General features: G+C 38.9%; 1 protein-coding gene across 1 annotated transcript; it reads right to left on the bottom strand.

The window, feature by feature from the left end:
* Positions 1-1,368: 1,368 nt before the first annotated feature.
* On the bottom strand, positions 1,369-14,658 carry LOC140258347 (F-box/LRR-repeat protein 21-like). Its single transcript, XM_072348551.1, is given in 7 exon segments — positions 1,369-3,684; positions 4,659-4,830; positions 5,044-5,166; positions 6,651-7,037; positions 7,040-7,103; positions 11,819-11,914; positions 14,536-14,658. Coding segments are annotated over 6 exon segments (1,452 nt in total). The 5' UTR covers positions 11,881-11,914; positions 14,536-14,658; the 3' UTR covers positions 1,369-3,040.
* Positions 14,659-15,399: the final 741 nt, after the last annotated feature.

The following is a 15,399-nucleotide window of genomic DNA, read 5'->3' as shown; positions in this document are numbered from 1 at the left end:
AAGTGTAATAAGTTCTGAATAAATACATCTCAGCATTCAAGGGCTGTTTTTGTTCTCACATGGATGGTCTATGTCAATGAAAGAAGAAAAAATGTACTTCACAAATAGAATAAAGTGTCCACAGCAGGCACAACAATAGATTGCTGATACAATATTTTGGGCCTTACTTAATATTGTGAGGCCCCAGCATCAACATCTCTGCCAGGTACCAGCGAGGTACTGATTTCTAAGTATTAGTAGTTGTGAATATTGCATCTTAGGCTATCTTACAAGCTTTACTGCATTTTGGAAAACAAATAAAGTTACTGAAAGGAAGATTATTTCAGTTTTTGAAGGGAAATTCAGTTTTAGAGGAAAATTTACTAGAAAACTCCAGAAGACAAAGATACTGCTTAGAAATGTCATACCATAACTGATGCCTCTATAAATTGTCAAGAGGGACTCCAAAATAAAAAAAAATAAGATTTTGTTTGAATTTGCACTTGTAAGATAATCACGAAATTAGCAATGACTCATTATAAGCTTTGTCAATGAGTCAGTCAATAAACTTTAAGATTAACTTACCCCCTCGTGTGGCAGAAAAGGTGCACTGCAGCAAGCTTCCTGCTGAAACCTGGACTTCAGGGAGTGACCATACGAGTCATCTGCATCTTTTAGGTGTAGATTCTGCACTTTACTTGGAGGGTTTTAGTTACTTCAGCATCAAACTGCATCCTTGCATTACACAGTGAAGAGGGGGATGTTTAGAACGTACAAATAATACATGTATCATACCACCAACACACGACACTGAAATCTAATATTAAAACTAAAATCCATCATTAACCATATCCAGTGCTACCAAGTAAACTCATATTTCACATGAAGACTAATGAATCAGTTTTGTTGATATTATCAGTCAGTCCTCCTTATTCACATCATTCTGAACAAATATACCAAAAGAAATCACCACATTAAGATTTACATCGCTAATAAACACAAACCCATTTTCAAGCTTGGAACAAGCCAACATTAGCAGCTTCACAGAAAAGCTGCTCCAGTAACAGAGAAAGTCACAATACTCAAAAAAGCATTTTAAATTTCCCCCTTCATGTTTCATTTCTGTATATAACCACTAGTGACTCATACCTCACTAATTCCATTAGGTTGGCTACAGGGACAAAAAGGACTCTAGAACTTCTCAACCCTCTCAAAGATTTGTCAGCATATCTAAAACTCCACTCTGAGGCATAATGTGAAAGGATGATTACTAATTCCCTATAACTTAAGCAGTTCCATTACCTCTCTAGGTTTATCATGTTGGAAACATGACAAAACTCAACCTAAAGGGAAGACGAGCAGTGCAACAGACAGATAAGAGTCTAGGATGAGTGCAGGTATTAGATCAGTTTATTATGTTTACAGTTAAAGCAAATCACACATCTTAAACCAAGAAAATACCTCAGTCTTCTTTTCGATCCCATGACTTACAGAAGCAAATGCTTGGGTAGTAAGTGCTAGTAACCAGAGCCAGATGCTTCTTTTCTTAATTGTACAACAAGCAATAATACATGATTGATTTTGACGAGCATTATATATTATTGGAATTCCTTTAGCTTATAACTGTGAACAAATCTGATCAAACAACAGAGGTTTAAGCCTCTAATTTTTTTTTTTTAACTGTAGAAAAGTATAACTGTGGAAGAAACTATCTGACATTATCAGATGTGACAAATACCACCAGTAACTTAAAAGTAGACTTCTTATTACAAATAGGAATATAGAAATGCAGCATGAAAAAAAAATTACAGAAAAATCTGTATACTACACATTTCAATTCACAAACTGTGCAAAACATTATCACAAAAAAAACATACTCTACTTCACATCAACTCACTATTCCTTTCCACTGTAAAGAAAAGAAAAAAAAAAATCTTCATCAAAAAAGCAATTAATAACAAATATTAAACAGTCTTATATAATTCTTCCCAAACCAAAAGTCTCAGCATCTCCTCCAGCAATACATACTCCAGAAATCAGGGCTTACGGCACAGCTCTATACAAGAAAGGCAAGACAAGACTACAGACATTCATTTCAGCCTCTATCTGGCAGTTCCTTGCAATGCTCTAAACCCTTGACTTCAGAAAGCAATTAAAGACAATTGCATTCCACCTGATCCTTCTTTTCCACTAGCCACATTCATGAGATTCTTATCTCTTATAACAAGAGCATAGAACAGCATTCAGACGTCAACCTTTGTAATCAAAGATACGAACTCTCAAACTCAGAAGTGCTTTGTCATTCTTCCAAGCAATCAATTTACTTTTTATTTTGTTAACTTTAATGCAATCTCCTTTCTATCCACTTAATGCAAAATATAGAAAAACAACATACTGTACAATGCTGTCTCTATAGTTTAGCTAATCTGATAAAGTGACTTAAAGTGCAACTTAAAATCTGAAAGCTTTTTTTGTTGTTGGAGAAACTCATTTACAACAACATTTTAACATACTGTCAGCAGTTGAAGCTAGATTATATTTGAATAACCTGGGCTGGTGTTAACTATTTTTATGTACAAACTTTTACATGTGTAACAAGGATGTTTTGAGAAACAACTGCATACAACTTCATGACAAATAAAAGTCTTAATGAAGTCCAAGTTATACCCAGCTTCCCATAAAGTTTGCTTTACTCAAGGAGAAAAGTTTCTCTTGTATTATTCTGACCACAGTAAAAATACTTAAAGACAGACATGGGGAAAAAAAAAAAATCTTCAATTTGAATGAGACATTTAAACTGGAGCTCAGAGAAGCTCAAGTTGACTGAAGTATGAAGCACTTGTAAACCAGACTTATTTTCAGTGTTAAGTACACTTAATCTATTTTCTATTTGATATATCATTAATATTCTTGAATATCTTCCTGTCTTGCTACTAGAGGTTCTCAAGATAAAAAAAAATCAAATATGAAAATAATTTTTCACATTTTGTTTTAAAAAAATCTTTATTTGCATAGAAAGTAACGCCCTGATTCTACTTGTTTACCCATAAATGAAGAGTGTTTACCATGTTGGCATCATATCAGGAAACCACATTCTTCCAAGGTGCTTGGACACTTCCAAATGAAGTCGATCTAAGCTATAATCATTATCTGGAATCAGTACCTCCTCCATTATAGAAAGCTGTGTGAGCCTACCTCCGCACACCTTCACAAATTCAATAAAACCCCTGCAAGTTACTTCACATTCCCCAAGTCCCATTGCTGTTAAGTTCTTACAGCGCTGAGCAATCTGAATAAGTTCATCATCCAAAGGTTGAAGTCCATTAGCGCACACAACCAACTCGATTAACCTTGGGCAATTCAGGCCAATACGACCTAGCATTGCTTTGCTTACTGCACGACCAAAGTAAAGGTGTGTAACAGGGGTTTCCTCTCTGAAGAAAGCATCAAATTCTTCTTCATATAGGAAAAAATACATCACAATGTTGACTTTGGGGGAGTGTTTAACAAAAGCGTCCCAGCTTTGCTTTTTAATAGTGTGAAATTCAACCTGTCCAGGATTTTCACTCACAACATCTATGCGAAGGTGTTCAAGGTCCACGTGTTTTTCACTTGAAAGCGCCAGCAACAGTTCATCACTCAGTATGTAGTAGTTCAAAGCCAGCTCCTTAAGTCCATGACACTGGTCAGCAACGCAAAGAACTCCTGAGAAACAAAAAACAAACTACTCTGTGAAACAGAAAGTGAACATAAGCACAGTAATGTGCTGCAAAGCTCAAGCAAGCACTATGTCTACCGGCTTGAATGCTCATGCCTATAACAAAAAAAAAAACCCAAACAACAAAATATGATAGAAATTCAGAATGTCCTTTCATGGGGTTCTGGCCACAAATAGTTAACAGCAACATCAGGTAAGAACCAGCCAAACTTGCCACTGTTCCCTTCCCCAGAGCTCATTCTTCCAGCACTTATCTGAGAGCTCTATTTAAATGAACGTCAGCAGCTAAGTTTAACAGCTAAGCTATAACAAAAACTTCCTCTGAGCTAAGACAAATAACACACCACTCTTCATCTGCTGGAACAGGGTTCACAGATTAAATTGCCTTTTGTGGCTGCTGGATACTGAATACAGGAAAAAGACTAAATCAGCATTCCCCTTACTTTGCTACAGGGTTTCAGGAGAAAGGAAATTGAGAAGGGACTCAAAGGTCCTTTGAGCTTTCCATCAAGCCTGTATTTTCTAGAGCCTTTCAATAGACTCAACCATTTGCCAAACAATACTTAAATGAGCAAATTCATGGAACTAGATCTGGATACAGAAGGACACTAAAGAAACTGAAAGACTTTCACTCTTTTACTACTAGTTTTGAAAATTTACTTACTCCTTCTGTTTTTATCAATACAACTTTAAAACGTTAACATTTTTTCTTGCTCAGTAAGTTAAACTCACAGCACTTTGTAAAACAGTTTGTTTTCACATCCCTCAACCCATCAGTAACTAATACATTCATCTGGAATTGTGCACATATATTCCCACAAAACGTCAGTTAAATTTACAAGGTTGCACATTCATATAAACTGTCTATATATGGTACATAAATAATTGTTTCAAAAGTAGGTCTTAACTACTGTTTTATGTTGCTTTTCTACTATATTTTTCATGCATATTTGCTACTCACCAGCAGGTGATACGTGAGGACAGCTGCTCATTTTAAGCAGTTTTAGAGTATCGCTGTTGTTAGCAACAAGAACCTTCAAAGAAGGATCATCAAGTGGTGTGTCATCTATCTTGATTGATGATAATGACTTGGAGTTTACAAAAACTACTGTCAGTGCTGAAGCGAAGTGAGCCTGTTTGGATGAATTGAAAGAGGGGGAAAAAAAAGTCCTATAAAAAACTTCACCAAAACTTTAGGTTTTTCAAACATAAAAACATCAGAAATAATTACTACTTAGGTAACCCCTTTATTATGTAAAGAATATTTGCTCATCATTGTTTAAATTATTTTTTCTTGAAATATGGTCTCCAAATTATGCCTTATTAAAAGCAAAAGAATAGAGTACCTTAGAGACATTCATGAAGCTTGGTTTTGCTGTAGAAATCAAACCCAGTGTCTTGATAGAACAGTTCACCAACTGAGAAAGGATGTTACAGGCTGCTTCTGCTGACTCAGTACTACTATCAACCTATAAAAGCAATTTAAAAATCATGAAGTCATTCTTTGCTATATTTCAGAAAATAGCATCACTGACAGCCAAGAACACAAGGTCCATGACCACTCAAGCTGCACTGCATCAGGCAAAGACAAGAAAGGAACAATAGTTAGAAATTCCAAGACAAGAAAGACTTCAGGAAGGTCAGTAGTAAACAAATATTCCCAAGTATGATTTTAGCTGTTCACAATACGAACAGACAGCATAAATCCAGGCTTTTTTATCAAATAAGCTCATGCCTATCCAAATAACTGTAACTAGTACCAGCAGGATCAACAACAGTACATATGTATTTTAAGTACAATTTCCAGAGTTTTAGAGCAGAAAAAATGTTGCGAAGGTCTAGGCATCCTCAGCAAACTAAACCATTTTGCCTGCATGGGGGAAAGCTTTGCATCTTGAGTAATGAACTGATTCCCCATTCATCTGTAAGATCAGTGAGGAACTTTGGACAAATCACCATTTCATCTCGCGTTCCTCCTTTTTAATAGTTGAGATGACAGACAGCTTCAATACCTGAAGAAGTGAGATGTACTTTTAAGTGCCTGGAAAAGGGCACAAGCTGCAGAAACAGACATTAGATTGCCAGTTCATTATCATCTGTTACCCGATGTGCAAAAGTAATAGATATTTAATAACTTATCATCCACGGATCTCCAAATGTCAAACTCCTATCACTGCTGATAAAACGCAGCTTCAGATTTCTATTCAAGCTTAAAGCATCAGTTCTTTCTTCTGCTTTTCCTTCACAGATACGACCACCTCCTCTTAACAAGTGGCTATAAACTATTAACAAAGCAAATGCAATTTCAACTATTATCTTCTCATATAAATTATTAGTAAACCAACGACAAGTAATCAAATTAAATAAGAACAAGTTTATGCAGTCCTGAGACTACTAATATAACCTTCCTTTAAACCAAGGTTACTGTTACTTCATTACATCCTTACTTATCAAGCACATGAGTACCTGAGTATACATGGATAACATCTCTCCCCTGCTCAGATGAATTTTAAAATCTCAAGTTGTTCTTCACAGTACAGACAGTTTTGCAAAATTACACACATAAGGCTTCAGTTCGCTACCTCCAATTCATCATGTGTAAGAAATGTTTATCCACACAACAAATCTGCTGAGTTCTTAAAACTGCCACCTACACTGGCACAGAGAAACTCCACAGTATATTCTGAAAAACATAACTCAATCTTCAGTGCAGTACCACATAACGTTAGATCTTTCCTTACTATGTAGCGACTAGAGTGTAGAAATCAGAAAGAAACAGTGAGCATGTGTGAAAAACAAGTTGTCCCAGCAGCTGTCTTTTTAGATATAACACTTTCCAGGAATAACACCTGAATGAAAAACACATCTGACTTGATTCTCTGTATGCAGAGAAGCCGCATACATGATGCAGAGCAATGTGACAAAACAAGCTTCCATTCATCCAAGACATTACCTTGAAGCTGACATACTGCAGATGATCAGCGTGCCTCTTGATAATCTGCTGAATTAGATCAGGATGAGTAGACTTTAAGTAAGAAGTAGCTGGCTGGTTGAGTTCAAATTCAAATCTCCTCCAGAGATCTGGGATGTGAAAAACTTCATTCCACCTTCGACAGACGGACGATGCCCTTGCTCGATCTACCAAAGGTAGACACTGGAAAATGCGCAGAATAACATGGTGTGGAAGGCTTCCCCAGTCTATTGAGCCATGGGGGTCAGACTCACTAAAGGCCGACCCATAGAAGCAAGTTTTCTGTTTTTTGTTTTCCTGTGATGTTTGAGGAACTGCATTTTCAACCATAACATCCTGCCTAGCTCTCTTCATCATGAAGGTTTCAGGCACTGAACCAATCCAATGTATTCAAACTGTACAAGTCTCTTGAAAGTCCTCACATATAGTAGATCTCTAGAAAAATAAAGAAATTAGGGAAGACAGACAATAAAGACAGGGAAAACACAAAAGATAAATAAACCATGTTACTAACCTACCATTTCTGCCACTAAAAACTCATGTCCATGTGTTAATGTCTAGCATATAGACGTGAGCAAGGACCTTGCTTCTCAACACCAATTGTTTGCACAAATTATACGACTTCATTCTGTTACAAACAAATTAAGAAACAAGTTTCCTAATTTTGTAGAAAAAGTATTTAAGAGCAATTTACTTTAGTAAGAGCAAATTACATACCTTGAAGCTAATCTCAGACTACAAGAACTCTATCATCTACAGAAGCCAATTCCCAAGAACTTCCTATAAGCAAAAACAAACTTTATAACACGTGTGCCTCCAGAAGAATTCAGTTCAGTAGTTTTGCTCACCTCCTTCACAGACTTCTTAAAAGACAAAAAACCAAAACAGCTGCCAAACACAGAAAAGGTCTGCACAACTAATAGCAAAAACATACTGCAGAGGCTGCTCAGCAAAACAAGAAGTGAGATTCCCATGCTGGCTTTTTTTTGGCACATAAGACAGTGATCTCACAACACAGCAAAGTGCACTACTCCACCAAACAACCTTTGTCATCTGAACTGAAACAGAGATTAGAGAAGAGCAGGAAGAGTTTTGATTTCTTATTCTGACACCAGGCAGCCTACCTAAATCTATTCAAGACTGAATTCTACTCTGCAGTTAATCCTCAATAACAGTTTTAACTGTTTCAAGAGCTGCTCCAATTTACACTGGGGGCTGAGGACCCTTCCGCAAAGGTTCTGCTAATTACATGTTCAGCCTGATCTCTATTTGCAACCAGTCTGAAGGGAAACTTTGCACTACTTTATCATGCATTCCTCACAAATCAACAGAACACGTCTATTTCTAATTGAACTGCCTTTCTATGACAACCCTTGCAGCATGCTTTCTCTGGGATTCAACTCAATGTTATATCTCCCCTCTCTTTAAGCATTAAATAAAGAAACTTTAAGAAATAAAATTGGTTCTAATTCTTATTCCAGTTCATTCAATTTTTTCCAATGCATTTCCAAACATGCCCAGCAGAAAGAAAAAAAAAAAAAAAGAGCAGCAATAAGAATAAAGATCTGGTAAATTTCAAATATTCACAAATTCAGTCTGATGTTCACATTTTGTTTTATTCTATCCCTCGTCTTGAGTTCTTTGGTTTGTCACAATTCTCAGGCAGCTGTAAAGTCTACTGACCTCTACTGACCTGCTCCACATGGCTTACATACTTTTTTGCTCCTAAGGGCCACACATCACAGCATGAGTGAGGCCTTCAGAGATCGCCGCTCCATGCACACAGGAAATATCCATCTCATAACACTACACTAACCCTTGGCCTCTACCCAATGCAAGTCTCTGCTCTCTCTGAGAGGATATTAGAAATCCCATATACCTGCATTATCTTGTGCTTAAGAAGAGTACAAGCATTTGTTCTTAGCTCTTAAGAGAGGGCAACTCAAACACTGTTCTGACTCTAGTATATTAAATACCCAAAATGTAGAAGTTAGATGCACTGCATGTATTTGAGATTGAGGGTGGAGGTTTTTAGTATCTCATATACTATGAGTATTATGACAGGAAAAAATAACACAACCCAGGAACACCCACCAAAAGCCAGACCACCTTGTCAAAAATTCTGCTATCTTCCACAGCTGACACATCCTGATCTGTAGGCTACAAATACAAGTGTAACAGTCCACTCTTATGAAAAGAAAGCACATGCCTCCTTCAAGAAGTGGGGAAGGAGAACCTACACAACTTAGAGCTGTTTATATGACCAGCTTCTCTAATACTTGACCTAACAAACCATCTCAACCACCAAGGAATTTATTCCAGCAGTCTTCAGAAATTTTCACCTTAGTTTCTTCACGGCTACATTTATGACAGAAGCAAGGAATACCCACAGAGAAATAAGCTACTAACACTGTGTTTTATTTAATAACTGGATCTGTCCTTCCCTGAATAGACACATGCTTTACATAACAACTGGGAAAAGGCTGCAACTCAGAAAGTGATGAGTGGCATGCATACATTTCAACATACCCTGCTTCAAAACAAAGCAGTATTTCTACATCAGTACTGCTTATGTAATGAAGATGAAAGCTCAGCATGAATAAATACTTTGCTACTATCTAATTATCATCTACATGATAATTCAAATTGCTGTCTATGTGACAACATTTTATGACTTTTGAGATCTTTAAGTCACACAGAGAACAGGCATTCCAAAGTATTACAAGTGGATGTAGTAATCAACAGTTACATAATACATACTCTCTCTTTCAGTTACTGGTAGCTGAGCTAAGTTTAGTTTGAGTCAACTACCTTCTAATTTTTTCCCTCCTCTCTCCTTTGAAGACAGTGAAAAGAACAGCTACTTTCTAAAACTGGGGCAGAGGTAAAAAAAAAAAATTAAACAAATACTGCTGCCTAGAAGCATTTCTATGCTTCTGCTATTCTGATGCCTATCTATAAGATCTCAGTAAAATGTTAAGTCCTGAAAAGAAGAAATAAGTTCACTTCCTTTTTAAAAACCTTTTTGAGCATCACAAGGTGCAGCTTTAGCTCCCACAAAGAGGTTCTGACATAGGAAAACTCCCAGAAATGCCACCACTCCCCCAACCCAAAGGCCTGACTACAGATGAGATTCAGTATATCCAAAGAGCTAAATGATGTGACAAGGTACAAACGGTACACATAATACACATATTCTCAGCAACAGAAAACAGCCACAATTTGTCCTTGTCACTACATCCCTTTAAAACTGGTAATTCTGCAAGTTTTATTTTTAGTACTGCAGTACTTTTTAGTACAGCAAAATTGCATCTTGCAAAGTAGGACAACGTAAAGTCAGCAAGAAGTTCCACGAGTTATCTACAACAAAGTTTTCACCAAACACGAAGCCCTAACATTCACTGTGAAGTTGTAAATGCCCATTTTGTTCTGAGTACCTGAATGAGGAAAAGTATGTGAGATTATGTTTGTTTCTATTTCAGAACTTAATTGAAGTAAATAATAGCTCCACGTGACAATCGGGATGGTAGTCAATGAGACATTTACATGCACACATACCTCCAAAGAATGTGGAAGTTCCTGTCAAGTTACCAGCACCTTTTTGGTATCTGAACATCCATCCCACTGTTGAGTCATCCTGTATGTGTGCAAGGATTCCTTAACCAGAAGGCAGGGATGGGTCCCAAAAGATGAACTGACCTGCGAAGCCATTGACCAAAGAAACAAAACTGTTCTGCAAAGTTTGGGAGACCCATGGGAAGGACTACGGTCAGTTTTGGAACCAAGACTGAGAGGAATAGTACACTTTGTGCTGTAAGGCAGATATGGCAGCAGAACAACAAAAGTGGAAAGGAAATTAGTTCTACCAAAGGTCATCTAACAACTATCATTTAACTAATGGAAAGATGCATGTGTTAGCATAAATCTAGATTTAGCAGCACCTACAGTTTTAGCCACATCAGTGTTTCTATGCAGCAAGAAAACACTTCTGAATTCTTGATTTGTATATTTTTGTAGGAAGTTAGGCATCTAGATAACAAACATTGTGGTGTTTTTTTTTTTCCAGCTGTGGACAATAACTAAAGATATAACTCTCTAGCACTGTAAAAGTTAAGGACTTTTGGTTTCAAATGCTATTCAGTTGTACCGCAAAAGTGTGCTTACTGCATCAATGTAAACACAACAGTAAAGTTATCATGGCTAATTAAACTTTATATGCAAAAAAAAGACACTGATGATGTATGAATATACTCCCATCTGCTCATACAAAAAAGACACTCTGAATAATAGTAAGAAAGAGTATCTTGGTCTGCTATAGGAAGGTGTACCCAAAACCTTCAAAACCTTTTATCCATTGGACAGTATTTGAAGAAATTTCAATGGAAGGTCATAGGAACAGCTACACCCACTTGGTTGAACTATGCTAAGTTTGAAATGAAAATGCAGATTTAAAAACTGAACAACGTTACAACTTTAGGATGCTTTTGAAGTTGCATCTTCAACCAAAAATGAGATTCCTAGTAGATTTTTAATGCTAAACTTTCTAATTGTTATTAAAAAAAGAGACATCAGGCTTTAGATTCTCCTGAGTCATAAGTAATAACATCATCTTTTAAAAACAACAGTTAATATCAGCCTTATAGTTTAAAACAGACACGGTACATGTTCTAAATACAAACATAACAAGAGAAGCAGTCCCTATCTTTTAAGCAAAACCAAACTCAAATGCTAAACACCTTGCAAATAACGTTCAACTCACACACACAAGAAAATCAAGACCTGTATAATCATGTTTGTAATTAGAGTTGATCTACATTTACAGAAGTGTGTGCACACCTGGAGAATTTTGTAATTTACGGTGGCCTTGTATTGCACATAGATTCTACAGGTACTGCATGTACCCTGCTAAGCACGTGCCTTCTAACAACTAACCATGTGCCTCCTAACTCCGCATGGCACATACAAATCACATTCATTTGCAGAAGTGCTTTCAGTATCTAACACAAAAGGTAGATTTATAATGACATGTGAACAAAACACAAACGACAACTGAGAGAAGAAAACACTGGATGTAACAAAGATTTTGTGCAGAAGTTTAGTTCAGAGTAAGCTTATAAACCACATGGAGTACTTCAAAGTAGCTTTCTTACCTGAAGAATGCTTCCAAGTGACAACAGGCAAGAAACGAATGAACTGATGTAGCTGCAGCCATGGGGCACTCTGAACCATCTGTCTGCTTTCCTCTCCTGTCCAGATGAAATGCCAAAAAATGAAAATCTTTTTTAATTAAAACAAACAACTAATAATACATCCCATACAAATGTAATAGGAAAGTACAGATACCGATTTAAACATTTTCTTGCTTACTAGAATGGTTTCTGAGGAATCAACTTAACCCAAGGAAACTTGTCTCACATTACAAATACTGTTACTGATAGAACTTTGAGGTCAGGTTAAGCACAAAACTGATGTGAAACAAGTCTTGCAACTGCACTTTCATTGTACATTGTCAATAGTTCAGTGTAATCAGCATGCTTTCAATATTTGCATTATGGTTACTATTAATAGTGACTGACAACACTGCCTGTTATAATAATCTAAGAGTTGTGGAAAACAGGGAATAATAAAAAAAAAAAAAACAACCCAGAAAATGCTTTTTCTGCCTTCTTCTGTTTCGTGGCAAGGCTGACTATCATCCCAGGGATCCATGTGACAGATGACCTAAATGCAAGCATTCCCTTCTACCACATGGCACAGCTTCCTACCATCAACCATGCCAGCAGCATGAAGTCACCACCCAGTCCAACCCTTGGCACACAGACACACAGCAAAGAGCACTCCATGAGCTGCAGTCCATCAATAACAAATCACTCAGCCTGCATCCTCCTCCTCCCTGTTTAAAAGTTCTCAGGAAGCAGCGACAGACTGCCTCACCTAGGAGGTCTACCAACTACCATATCAGGGCATTTATTTTAACAGCCCCTTATATCCCCTCATTCTGCTTGTTTTTAATACTTGAAGGACAGAGAAGTTTGTGTTCCAGTGTCTTTCACCATAAGCAGTCACTGAAAGCTTTATACCCAAGCACTTCACAGATCTGATTCCTACAAAAACACGCTCAAAACTGAACCCTTCTCACACAAACATTTTGATCGTCATCAGGATAACAAAAAATAAAAACCTACCCTTCTATCTATGCTGAACTCTGGATTTTAGTATTCTGCATACCACAAAGATTTAAACTTGTTACTTCTAACAGCTGAATCTTTCCTACTAACTACACACTAAGTAATTGCTCACAAAGCAAGCTCCTCTCCAGCAGAGCTGCTCTAGCTACCCAAATTATTACTATAGATAAACAGCAGCAGCAGAGTTGAAATACTTGATAAACTGATGAGGTCCAGCAAGTCAAATCACACCCCACTTACACAGAGCAGAATATCAAATACAGGTGCACTCGTTTACACAGCTGTTTTCCACTATAAACTCTTCTGACTTCAATATACTGCTGTTGCAGTCAGTTGCACAGTGACATGTTATCCTACCAAAACAAACCCAAATCCACATTATCAGCAGGGATCCTGAAAAGTTCAAGTTCAATAGCTGTTTCTTCAGCTTCTCCTGGTAACAGAAGCATAAACTTCTACTAAAACTAAGACTTGCAGAATCTCCCACCATAAGGGGTCCCAAGCAGGGGATCCCAAGAAGTGGTAGGCAATGGCTCAGTTAAGCCAGCAGCTGTTCACAGTTTCCCATGCTAAAATACCAGTTGCAAAAAATAAAGAAAAAGAACCCATATCACACATTCAGGTCACAAAGAAATAACTGCTTTCTCAAATTAGATCCCACCTGCAGTTTTTTTTTTAACACCAAGGCTCAATTGGACTTGAGAAAATAAAACACCATAAAATAGATTTTTAATAAGAGATGCTAGGAATAAAAACTGGAGACCGGTTTATAGATCTACCCTTACCAGCTGAAATACCTGCCATGTTAATAAAGTCTTCTGGCAATTGATGGGAATGTGATCGTTCTCAGACCGTTGGGGCCTGCCTAGGAAACGAGAGCAGCTACTGCATGCAGGCAGTGCCAGAGAGCTGCTGAGACTGGTGACGCAGCGAAGGGCTGAACTGCTGACTACTGACAGAGTACAGAAAGGAGATCAGAAACGTATTTTAAGCCTAAGACTCCAAAGATCCACCCACCGAGTGCAGCGAAGTCCAAGATTAAGCCTTTCCTTCATTTAGGACACAGCAGTCTTTTTTATGGGTGGGGGCAGGGAGCATTTCTGCTTCTGAGCTGGATTGGTTTGTTTAATCAATCCTCATCTTTCTCAACCTCAGCTGTCTCTTCGGGGACTTATCACTTTAAAATACGCTTATGACAAAGCCTTGGAGACCTAAAAACAACAGCATTTGGTTGTATTCGAGCATCTGCATTAGTTCTAACTGGAGAAACACAGCTGTATTGCCACTTGAGCGCTATCTAGGTGGCAAAGTCCAGCTATGCGAGTTCGACTACTGCACCGCTTTAAAAATAAAGCAGCTCTCATCTGAATATCCGAACACCCTTCTTCCCAACTGCGAACAAATCCCAAAGCTTCCCTGGTTTTACTCAGCGACACATCCAGAGCCCCACCGCTCTTTACAGAGCTCTCTCCCGCAGTCTCGCAGCTCCTGTCAGGCTGCTGCAATAACTCCGGGCGGGCAGAGGGCAAAGGCCTGAATCCCACGCCCCGCCGTGAGGGCCAACTGCCGCCTGGAGACGAGGGTCCTCAGCAGGCCCGGCCGGGGACCGCTCCTCACGCCCACTTCCTTCCCCTCCCAGACGGAGTCCCCGCAGCCCCCTTCCCCTCCCCGCAGCTCACCGCCTCCTCACGCGGCTCCTCGCACGGGCAGGGTGGTAGAGCAGCCCCAAAGCTCCCAGCCAGCCCAGCGCCCTGCCCACGCCGCCGGCCGAGGAGCGGAGGGAGGGGAGGAGCCGACGCGGGCCCGGCCCTGGCACAGCACACAACGCCAGTGCGCAGGCGCGGCTCCAGCCCCGCCAAAACAGCAGCACGTGACGCAACGGCGCCATTTCAGGCCCGGCGCGCTTCGCCTCGCTGTTAAAATGGGCGGGCGGGGGGCGCTGGGGGGCGTTCCCTGTGTGCCACCTGCTCTCTGTGCTCTCCCATTTCCCACTCTAAAGCAATAGGAGTATTTATTTCTCCCAGCTGGGGGGGATACTGAGATTCCTCCACATGGAGAGACGTGGCTCCCAGAACTGACAGGAGGTGCGGCCGCCTCGCTTGAGGCTTTGGATTTCTGCTGGCAAAAGTGCCCCTCTGATTCAATACCTAAAGTGTAATAAGCAGCAGGTTTTGTTTGTGCAGATGTACAGCATCACACTAATCAGCATTCCTTCGGGATCACTGCAGCATCTGAGTTATCCGATGTTTATTAATGGCTGCTACAAAACGCTCAGGACGGATCTGGCTCTTGCACGGTGCAATAATTAAGCAATAATAAACCTCTGTAACATCATAGAGATAAGACCAAACTCTGAGTTCTGGTTCAAGTCTGTTGTTCCTGGTGTATAAACTGGTCCTGCTACCAAAAAGCACTGTTAGCTCTAGAAATACCATCTGCTGACAGTAACAGAGGATGGATTGTAAACAGAGATTAATGGGGATTTGTAGCTCGTATCTAGATCGGCCAGTCATGGGTTTCTTGGTGCAATGCCAATAGCCTTT

Source organism: Excalfactoria chinensis, chromosome 13 (genome assembly GCF_039878825.1).
Source record: "Excalfactoria chinensis isolate bCotChi1 chromosome 13, bCotChi1.hap2, whole genome shotgun sequence".
NCBI lineage: Eukaryota > Metazoa > Chordata > Aves > Galliformes > Phasianidae > Excalfactoria > Excalfactoria chinensis.
Note: the sequence above shows the minus strand (reverse complement) of the source record. Positions and strands in the feature narration are given on the sequence as shown.